Genomic DNA, 11,578 nt, shown 5'->3' on the forward strand with positions numbered 1-11,578 from the left:
TAAGATCAAGGTCAATCAAAGGTCACACTAAGTGAAAGCATTTATACTTTAATCAACTGGCTTATTTCGTGTCATTCCTGGTTTTATAGCTAAATAATAATAAAAATATTTTCGTTATATATATTTTAAAAAGCAAAAGTTTCAATTTTAAAAATTTATTTTCCTGCGATTTCTCATTCCCCATAGCTTATAATTTAGACAATTTAATTAGAAACTATGGTAAATGAAAAATCACAGCAGAAAAAAAGAAAAGAAAAATGTGAAATATTAACTTCCTTATTAAATTATAAATAACACTAATCTTGACAGACGTAGTTTTCAGCAACTGGCCATTTTCCTATGGACATCTCTGCCGATATTTCATCTGGCCAAAACAACTGTATAAACACAGTGTCATCCATTCAACCAATAGCAGATGAGACTCGTACATTGGGCTATTCGTATGTATAAAGACATTCATTCATTCATTCGTTCATTTTTAAAGACAGTTGTGACAAATGAGCACCAGGATGGAAAAGCGCATTTATTATATATGAACGACTGATAGCTGTAACTTCTTCATCATGACAGAAAACCATTCCGGCGAACAATTTTCAAACCATCGACAACGGTTATCAGCTTACCACCATACTGCTTCGGCATATCACCAAAGCTCTTTAAAAGTACCAAGCAAAGAAACCTTAGTCCAACATTTAATCAAGTAGGTGAAAAGATCAACATTGACTACAGAAAAGGTGTAATACAGAAGTAATAGAAAACTACTTTTTAAACAAATGGACAATTGGGATATTCTTTACATTGGATTACAATTACAGAACTGAGAAGAAAAAACAAAACCAAAAAAAAAACAAACAAAACAGACTTTAATGAAAGCCATAACCAGTGAAATACAATCTGCCCTTAATTTCTGAAGATAATATTTGCATGTATATCTTATACAAAATAGACTTTTTTTTCCAACCAGTATTAGGGTAGTGCAAATTTTTTTAGGCTCTTGCTGATAGATTACTTTCACACACAGTTTATACCTTTTTGAAGTGACTGGTTAATCTTCACAGTAATTTACAAGAAAACCAAAACCTAAACCATTACAAAAGCTAGATTAAAAAAATAACTTATAAGTGCTATAGTTGATAATTACGTAGAAGTGCTATTGTAAAAATAACTGCTCATGAACGCTCATTTCTCTGCTTTGCTTTGGTCAAATGGTTGAACGATACAAAATATACTTGTTTCCCTCCCCACCATTTTTCTATTATTAAAAACATGGTATTCTTCCATAAAATCTTTCCCACTGATACTTTAATTTACATTTATGTACAAGCAAACATGTTTCATCAACACTTTAAATACATTTGCATATGGTTATTCTTGGTCAAAAACGCAAACAAAAATATTGACTGCCGATTCTTAATGGATTACAAGTGAACCAATGTCACTAAAATGAAGATACCACCCAGATTAAATTTATTGGCAAAATAGAGCAAAAATTTTTGAATCACCTTTTTGTTTACCTGGATCTTCCTCCTGCCTCAAAATAGGCCTTATAGGAAATAAATATAGTTAGAATAGTACATCAAAATTAATCATTCAATATTTTTTTTTTCCTTTTTTCTAAGTTCAATTTATACCAGAGAGAATAAAGGAGAAAAAAAATTAGAAAAACTTTTCTTTGTGAAATCCATACCAAAACGGGAGCTCTGAGACTGTATGTGAAAGTAACCCAAAATGCATAAAAATAAAGTTCTTTGTAGTGAAGCACAAATAGAATAAAAACATCAGAGGAATAATCATCATGTGACTAATATCAATACTGATATTTGATTTTTTTTTTTTTTTTTTTTTTCTCTTTCTCCAATAGTTTAGCAGTTCAGCTTGAATGCTAATGGCTAGTTTGACGCGCAGAAAGGCGGCTTCTGACAGTCGCGGGCATTACGTAGTCGGTATCATTCTCATTTAACCAGGTGGTCCCAACGAGATCAACAAATCCCTTTCAAGAGAGACCTGGCTTCACCCCACCCTCCCCCTCCCACCCACACCCACACCCACCCCCCCGTCTCCCGGGAGATGCGTTACATACACGTAACACGAGAAAATGTACAATTCTAAAAAAAAATAAAAATAAAATAAAAACAACAACAAAAAAAAAAAACTGTCACATCAATCACAATGTTTTTTAATTCCACACACACAGACGTTTGCCTCCAAAATGTTCTTAAGTCATTATTAAAGAAAGGTGCACACAAGCATACCTGGTTTTTTAATCATTGAAAATAGCTGGATGTTATGCATGGAAAAAATGGCTTTAGTCTGTAGCAGATAGGCATACGGCTATTGACAAATACAGCACGAGAAGAACCGGTCACCTTAGCGAAAGCGTGTGCTGCCGCTTCCTGTCAATTTCAAAATTCAAATCAATCAATTCTAGGTAATCAAAAGCTTTGTTGCACTGTCTAAGCATAAACAAAACCCAAGCCAGGCATTAACGGGAGGGGGGAAAGTTCTGGTGACCTAATTAAAAACTTTGAACATATCTTTACACCTTTATTCTATATATTCTAAAAACATGTATATATAAAAGGGCATGATGAACAAATGGTGCTGAGAGTAATTACCAGCAATGCGTTTTCGAACTGATCAACACGTCCATGGCGTCTTAAAGTGGATCGATCCACTACGTTCACATATCGGAAACCTGAGCAGACACAAGCATGTGATTACCTTGAGTATTTCTAAACTAAAACGCTTTAACAGAGGAGGAAAAAATATATATATATATTTATATATTTATATCAGCTTTCTTTTTAAAAACTCTTCTCATATAAACATTTATAACATTTTTTACTGTTAGACAACGCTATTGTCAGATAGTTAAAATACAAATGAGAAAATGCGGTTTGGCACTGGCAGAGTACAGGCGGAGGCGCGTCAACAAGCGACGAACCGGACCCAAGAAACGCGTTTCTTCGGCCGTCGTTTGCGTATGCATTTGAGCAGTTCGCGTGCGTGCAGAGATCTAAGGGAGCTCTGCGGAACCACGGCCTCCAATCGATCGACAAGAAAAGGGGAGAGTGAGAGTTTTAACGAGGAGGTCAGACGACGATGACGACGGCTAAAACGGCCGTACGCAAACGGGCGAAAGTGCTCGCGCGACCCCGTCGATGGGCGAATCGCGTGAAACGCGCGTGCGCAGGCTGCGATGCGAGCCTTCTGCTCCAGAGAGACAGAGAGGGAGAGGGAGGGAGGGAATGCTGGATTATCTACGTAGCCTACTGTACACGGGGTGCGCGGCTCGCTGCCAGATGCACGAACTGCGTGACCCACCCCCCTCCCCCCGCCCCCTCCACCTGGGGACGCGACTCGAGCGCGGGAGAGAGAGTTCCGGGCAGGATCGGACCACATTCCAGGAATCGTGGACGGTGTAAAACATGAAGCTGGCAGCTTTTTTTTTTTTTTCTTTTTCATTTCACCAGAAGAGTAAATCAATTTTTATCCTTTTTTTTTTTTTCCTCCTTGCAGGCCTTTTGTTTTGCGTTTGTGTGTTCTGATTTAAAGGACAAACGAAGCTGGCCACAAACCGGAAAGCGCTGCCATTTCGAAGAAATTTAACACGGAACATTAAGCTAAAAAGAAAAGAATTTTTTTTTTTTGGATTTACATAATTCATAATTGTAAGGATCACTTGTTTTATTTCACCATCATTCAGCTGCCCAGATCAGGAAACATGGCTATTAAAAAAAATGTAAAACATGAAAAAGGACAGGAACTGCCAGTGCAAGTTGGGGGAGGGGGGCTGGGGGGGGACACAAGAACAATCATTGTGTACGCAAAGTACTTGCCCTGGACAGTTAGAGTTTGGGTGGAGGTGGGGGGGAATTCTAAAACCATACAGCAAAGCTTAAAAAAGGCACGTGTTTTCCCTTTTTCTGATGTATATTTGTAAACATTTTAGCAGTGTGCATGCATAAAATCAATATTCTAATGATATAAAATATTGTATTGGTTTTTAAAAGCATAACTCGTGTGTGTGTGTGTGTGTGTGTGTCAGTATGAGTGTACTTTCCAGCCAATTAAAAACGTGTGTCTGTTAAAGCGACTTGTGAGCGCTAACGTCTCTGAAGCGCTCAGTTCCTGTTTTCCTTGTCTGGCCGTCCTCGTTCACGGCCCTCCTGGGTCCTCAGGGTAGCGCCCGTTATAGCGCCACGTATCGTGGTAGTGTCTGTTAGCGCCACGTCTTGGGCTAGCGCTCGTTAGCACGATGTCTCAGGGTAGCGCCCGTTAGCGCCACGTCTCGGCGTAGCGCCCGTTAGCACGATGTCTCAGGGTGGCGCCCATTAGCGCGACGTCGCGGCGTAGCGCCCGTTAGCGCGACATCACGGGGTAGCGCCCGTTAGCACGACGTCTCCGGGGGTAGTGCCTGTTACCACGATGTCTCAGGATGGCGCCCTGTTAGCACGATGTCTCAGGATGGCGCCCGTTAGCACGATGTCTCAGGGTGGCGCCTGTTAGCGTGCTATCTCAGGGTAGTGCCCGTTAGCGTGCCATCTCGGGCTAGCGCCCGTTAGCACAATGTCTCGGGCTAGCGCCCGTTAGCGCACTGTCTCGGGCTAGCGCCCGTTAGCGCGCCATCGGGCATCCCCGCCTCCAACGTGGGATTCCTCTGAGGATGTGTAAGCAAGCTGGTGCGTGCGCAAATGTGTGTGTGTGTGTGTGTGTGTGTGGGTGTGTGAGCGCAGGTGAGTATGTGTGTGTGTTTAGGGCTGTCGGGCCGGGCTGGTTGGGGTTTTTTTTAAGGCATTGTATACACTGTAAGGCAGTCACTTCTGGTGAAACAGAAGGGGCTTGACGCTCCCCGTTTTGAATTTTGGTAACTGGTTGCTGATGATCTCCGCCAACATTTCGGGGAACTCCACGCTCAGGGATTTATTCACAAAGGTGTAGAAGCAGAAGTTGAGCAGCCCCCCGACCATCTGTGGAAACGAGCAGAGCTTCAGCACGGTGCCTAATAGCTACCATCTAATGCAGAACAAGTCTAGTCAAAGCACATTTTCATTGCCATGGTGCACAATCTAGCCATGAACTTAGAAAATAAAAAGCCTCCATGCCAGGCTAATTGTGTAAGGAAAAGTAAATGAAATATTGTCGCTTGCTCTTCGCTTCGTTTTCAGAAATATGCTATTGACCCTTTGAAGAGTAGAGTGTTCTAGAACTCCATCGGTTTCAATTACCAGCAGTGATTGTGACATCAGCATTAGAATGTTCAGTTAAGAGCATTCTAATCTCATACGTTTGCGATCTCACACCTTAGAGGGTTAACATCACATTACACCCTCCCCGAGCAGAGAGGGCCGACTTCCCTAACCAGCATTTTTTTAAGCCTTCTCTATTTTGACAGCTGCATGTTAACTGAACCATCCGATGAACTTTCTCGAGGCTACAATGGCAGCGCGCTACCGGAGAAACCAGTGCGTAGCCACGTGTTTAGCAAGCTCCGCTGTGCTAACGGCTACGCTAACGACTAAGCTAACAGCTACGCTAACGGCTAAGTTAATAGCTCCGCTATGCTAACGGCTACGCTGATGGCTAAGCTACGCCCTCGTCCCTGCCCCCGCTCACCTCCTGCATGGAGTCCAGGAGCCGGGTCAGCTGGTAGAAGCGCTGCCAGTTCTGGCTGGAGTTCTCCTCGCGCTTGACGATGGCCTTGCCCAGCTCCTTGATGTACGCCATGCGGATCTCGTCGAACACGGCCTGGCTCTTCAGCCCGTCCTTCGGCACTGCAGGGAGGGAGGGAGGGAGGGGAGGACGGGTCAGAGGGGGGAGGCGGGGCCTAAGCAACGGGGGCCGGAGTGCTGAAACATGTGCGCGTTTTTGGGCTGTTTTGGTCAAGCGTCTGACTCAGTGACACAGTCCTCCGCACTGCTGAAAACCCCGCTGTTCCTGATGTAGGCCAGCTGCACCGAGTTCATCTGCAGCCTAGGCCAGCGCTACTCAGCACCAGGGCCTGCAGGCTGCAGTGTCTGCAGGCACATTACATTACATCACAGGCATTTAGCCGACGCTCTTAGACAGAGCGACTCACGCAACTTTTAAACGCAGCATTTAAATCGCATCCATCCAGCCAGATCTACACTGAAGCAATGCAGGTTAAGTGCCTTGCTCAAGGGTGTGTCCTTACCCAGGTTATTGAACCTGTGATCTTTAGGTATTTGAGGCATGAGGAATTTGCTCCATCAATGCAGTGCTCCTCCCCTGACCTCTCTAATCGTTTCACCTCCCGGGTTCAGGAAGTAAGCTCATTAGTGAAATCTGGCGGTGCAGTGCGCGGTTGGAGCGAACGCCCACAGACACTGCAGCTCGCGCAGGACCTGGAGCAGAGGCAGGCCCTGGACCGGGTTCTGAACGGGACTGAAGATGGCACAGCGCTTTCAAAGGGCTGTAACGTGACTCGCTGCCAAAAAAACGCTCAGCAGGTGTGACTGTGACCAGATGGAGGCAGGTTCAGGTCCCGAGCAAGACACCCGACCTTGAGCCGCTTCAGAGTAACCCCCCGCCCCCCCAATGCGCTAACGGATAAACGTGCAAAAATAGGGAAGGGCGTCCGCTACAGGGATTTCAGCTGCGGGACGTCCCGTAACTTCTGCCCGATTACCGCACCGCAGCGTTTTTTTTAGGGACGATAAAACCTGAGCACCCCCCCTTGGTTACTGTCCTCCATCCCATTCCCCAACACCACTGCTTCTGCCCCCCCCCCCCCCCCCCCCCCACTCCCCTGTTCACCGTAAATCATCATTCCTAATATATCATCCACCCACCCCGTCCCCCCCTGCGTCCGATTAGCATGGAGACTATGCAAAACGAGGACTGACTTCAATCGCTTCCATCCCGCTCTCCCCCCCGCCCCCCCCCCCCCCCCCACCCTCCCACCCCCCATGGAAGACCGGATGAAAGATTTATGCCCCGCCCGCCTTTTTAGGGTTCTGCTTGTCCTGGACTTCAGCCCAGACGCACCTTCCCCTCCAATTAACGAGGGATTATGCAAAAAAGATTCAGCCGGAAGGAGCCGGAGAAGTCATGAAAGCGTCCGTCTGTCTGTCTGACGGGACGGACGGGGGCGGGAAAAATTTCCACTCAGCGCTTCCCGCTTTTTCCCTCTTCCCTCTTTCTCCCTCTTCCTTCTTCTTCCCTCTGTTTTTGTTATTTGTTTAATAACGGAACAGTGCAGACTTTCAGCGTTACACCTTCAATTCCGACCACTGAAGAAAATGACCGAAAAGCTACTTACGGGACAAGTCTGTTCCTATAGTTACTCTCTACGTGCCGTTTACACTTACCGACTGCTAGTCATGAATTACTTAGTGAGCTGCTAACTGAATGTGCATCTGCTGACATTTAACCTGACGTACATCCCGTTTAAAAGCATCCCGTATATTAATTTAACCTGATAACAAATCGACAACAAAGAAATGGCGGTTTATTCAACCTGTTACTAACATTATTTGCTTATTCCAACATACTTTTGTTCACGTCTGCTATTTAAACTCAGTTTTTAATAAACTTAATCAGTTGATATACAGTAGTAGTTGTGTTGTGCCAAAAAATGTTCAACAGATTTTAAATTTTTTTATTTAAATCTCAATACCAGTTTTAAATCGCAAAATAGCTGAGGGAAAACTTACTTGCATTCTACTTTCATCAAATAAAATAAAATACTCTTGTATCGGGTCAGAAGGCTGTGTAGCAGAACTGGGGGTCTTTCAAAGGAAGGTAAGAATGGATGACAAACCCTAATCAGTACGGAGTTAAGAGCTCAAACCATAAACATGGAGAAGAAGAAAATGAAGAAGAAAACCAAGACTGCTTGCCCACAGTGTGAGGTTCGAGAAACACTAATGTCACATTACTGAGAATCGCTGGTACTGTCAGGGGACATGGGGCGACCGGATTGGCTGAAACACCGCGTTTAATTTGTGAGAAATAAACAGCCCCGGGGTTGTTCTGAAGAACGCGAGAGGGGTGTCATTACAGCGGCACCGCAGATTGGTCGCGGCACTAAAAATACCCTGATCGGCTTGAAAATGTCATCTCCGTTTTTCCCGTTCTTTTCGTTTAAAACACACAATTAAAATGCGCTTAAAATACAAGAGTGTACCCGTGTGCGTGTTTTCTCAAAATCAGTCGCGAGGGCTGCGGTAATTTGAAGACGGTTAAAAGCGTCGGTATCGCTGCACCTTGTGGTTGGGTCTCCCAGTGCACAGGTCAGTAATGGCTTTTCATGCTGGCGTGCTGCGAGGGCTTGCTTTTCGCCATTTAAAACACACACACACACGGTATGAATGTGCATTGTGCAAATGCACACAGGCGGGGGCTCAGTAAGTGTCCCCCGGGCATCGTCAATCACAAAGCAGATTTGAATGACTTGCAGGCACCGTGGGTCCTAGTGTCTGACAGTTCAACGGACTTTTGGCCTCATTATTCTGACTTTGTACAGTGAAACCAGACCACATCTGCATCTGCTCGTCCCTCTGTTCTCCAGGGGGTGGGGCGGGAGTCGTGTCAAAGACACTTTTTGCTTCTGTCACGCTAAAGTTTTGACGTTCCCTTTGACGTTTAGCTGTTCTCACCCTTGTTTGAAAGCCCCCTTGCAGTTAGGCTACACAGCCCTCTAACTTCATACAAGTAAGAGTAAATATTTATTGATTTATTTATGAACTTACACGATACGATACAAGCAAAGGTTTTTTGGAGACAGCAGTGGAATACAAGGGTTAAGTAGTGGGCTTGCAGGTTCGATTCCCCACGCAAAACCCCCCCCCCCGGACAGCCCCCCCACCCCACAGCCCCGCCCGGACGCAGAGAGCAGACACCCACCTGTGCTGAGCAGCAGAAGGACCTTCATGCACAGGTACTCCTCGTAGGAGACCTGCAGCCGCACGAACTCGTTGGAGATCTTCAGCATCTGCTCGCACTGGTCGTTCATGTAGGGCAGCTTCATCCGCTCCCTAGGCCAGAGACACGCCCGTCAGTCCAGCGAAACCGCTCCCCGTCGGTTTCACACAAGACACAATTTCAGAAAAGAAAAGTTCCGACGCCATTTTCTTTCCCGCTCACTGTTATGTAACGTTACCTTACCAAGACCGACCCAGCCTGATGGGGTTATTTACACAACAGGAACACACCTAAATATTTCCCCACAGATGGTTTCAGGTGCTACTGATAGGTACTGTGTATTGGGAGATAAACTGCACAGTATCAGTAAATAAAACGACTCACTATTATGTGTGTTCACTGCAGCTAATCCTACTGTATGCTAATCAAACCAGAGGTAATAAAACAATATCCAGGCTACCATCTGCCAAATGCATCAAACCTCCACAATTAGACAGTATCACAGTGGTATCACAAGGCTGCCCTGTCCGCCATTTCTATTTCGTTTTATTGCATGGCCAAATAAAAACAATGCTACTTCAGACTCAAGGTGGAGGAACAAGAGCAGCGTGCGAAATCTGCTGGGTCCTGATTTTCTGGTTTGGCCCATACCGGTTTCTGAAAGTGGTTTTTTTTCTTTTTTTCTTCTTCTTTCTTTCTTCTCTCAAGAGAAACTATTCTAACGCAGACCTTGTGTGACAGCGCGCACCCAACGCCCCCAGCCTGGGGAATCTTTACCGGAATGGGGCTCAACAATACGGATTAACATTTCACAGCGCTTTCCAGCGCGGAGCATCGACGGGGTTAAGGTCGGGTCGCGGCTTCTCCGCGACGTTCCGGGACGCCGCCGCTCCTCGCGCGAATTCATCTGAGGACAGAGGCGGCGGCGGCGGCGGTGGAACATCGCTATCCGCGGCAGGAGGCCGCCGCGTCCCGACCGCCAGCTGCTCATTCTCACGGCGGTTTTTTAAACTGCCCCGGGCGAAACCGTTGGGTGAAAGCGTGTTTTTTTTTTTTTTCGAGGGGGGTGGGGGGCGGGGGGCTTACTGGTTGATGACGAGGTCGGGGGCAAAGCACAGCATGCCCCCGTTGGACTGCTGAAAGGACCTCCACCCCAAGCTGAAGGACATGAGCACCAGCCAGGAGCACTGCAGCAGGGTCATCTGGTCGTCCAGGTGAAGGTTCCGGAACCCTGGGCAGGACGAGAGGGGCATGACTCACCTGCTGGCCTCACAACGCCCGTCTGTTCTCACACTCACACACACACACACACACACACACACACACACACACACTCACCAGTCTTCTCACACACACACACACCAGTCTTCTCACTCACACACACACACACCAGTCTTCTCACACACACACACACACACACACACACACACTCACTCACCAGTCTTCTCACACACACACACACACACAAACACACACACACACACACCAGTCTTCTCACACACACACACACACACACACACACACACACCAGTCTTCTCACTCACACACACACACACACACACACACACACACCAGTCTTTTCACACACACACACACACACACACACACACACACACACTCACCAGTCTTCTCACACACACACACACACACACACACACACACACACACACACACACTCACCAGTCTTCTCACACACACACACACACACACACACACACACCAGTCTTCTCACACACACACACACACACACACACACACACCAGTCTTCTCACACTCACACAAACACACACACACCAGTCTTCTCACACACACACACACACACACACACACCAGTCTTCTCACTCACACACACACACACACACACACACCAGTCTTCTCACACACACACACACACACACACACACACTCACCAGTCTTCTCACACACACACACACACACCAGTCTTCTCACTCACACACACACACACACACACACACCAGTCTTCTCACACACACACACACACACACACACACACACCAGTCTTCTCACACACACACCAGTCTTTTCAAAAACACACCAGTCCTTTCAATCGCATACTGGTCTTTTCACGAGTCTCAACGCCACATACCCCAAGCCACGCCCCCCGCCCCCCATCCCTGCCCTAGACACTACTCGCCATTTCTCGAGCGCCATTTTGTTTCACAATCCGGCTCTCGAGAGGATGACCGAGTCCACTCTGTCTCTCACACAGTTTGAGCGTTTCAGGAATGTGGAATGGGGGGGGGGGGGGGGGGGGGGGGGCAAAGCCAAAGACACACTGCAGCTCGCACGGCGGCCCCAGCACCAGCGACAGGACCTTCCCAGCCACACAGGCCTGTGATTTACCGCCTCTCGTTAGGGGGAAATGGACGCCTGACATTTTTACCGAAACGTTCACACGGGTTCACTCTGAGAGAAAAAAATGCTGCCGTCTTTCAGCGACATTGAAAGAGAAAAGGCGTCCGGTGTAGCCTTACTACAGCTACAGCCGATTTCCGCTGGCACTCAGCGCCAGAATCTGCATTTAATAAACGAATGCACTTCTGGACACTCAGGCCAGTGTTACTGCGTATCACTGTCATCCATTTTGTAAGATGCGTTGTCAGTTATGCTAACCTTTAGCGCTGTGTTTTTTTTTTTAGTGCTATATTTCAATGGTAGAAGTGGCCCAAGG

At 46.6% G+C, this 11,578-nt stretch overlaps 1 protein-coding gene across 1 annotated transcript in view; it reads right to left on the reverse strand.

Moving 5' to 3' along the window:
• Positions 1-502: 502 nt before the first annotated feature.
• LOC118234954 (glucocorticoid receptor-like) overlaps positions 503-11,578 on the reverse strand; it is a 76,267-nt gene continuing 65,191 nt past the window's right edge. The window contains 4 exon segments of the mRNA XM_035431846.1: positions 503-4,970; positions 5,617-5,774; positions 8,869-8,999; positions 9,973-10,117. Of these exon segments, the coding sequence (XP_035287737.1) occupies positions 4,818-4,970; positions 5,617-5,774; positions 8,869-8,999; positions 9,973-10,117 (587 nt within the window). The 3' untranslated portion in view covers positions 503-4,817.

Source organism: Anguilla anguilla, chromosome 9 (assembly GCF_013347855.1).
Source record: "Anguilla anguilla isolate fAngAng1 chromosome 9, fAngAng1.pri, whole genome shotgun sequence".
NCBI classification, from domain to species: Eukaryota; Metazoa; Chordata; class Actinopteri; order Anguilliformes; family Anguillidae; genus Anguilla; species Anguilla anguilla.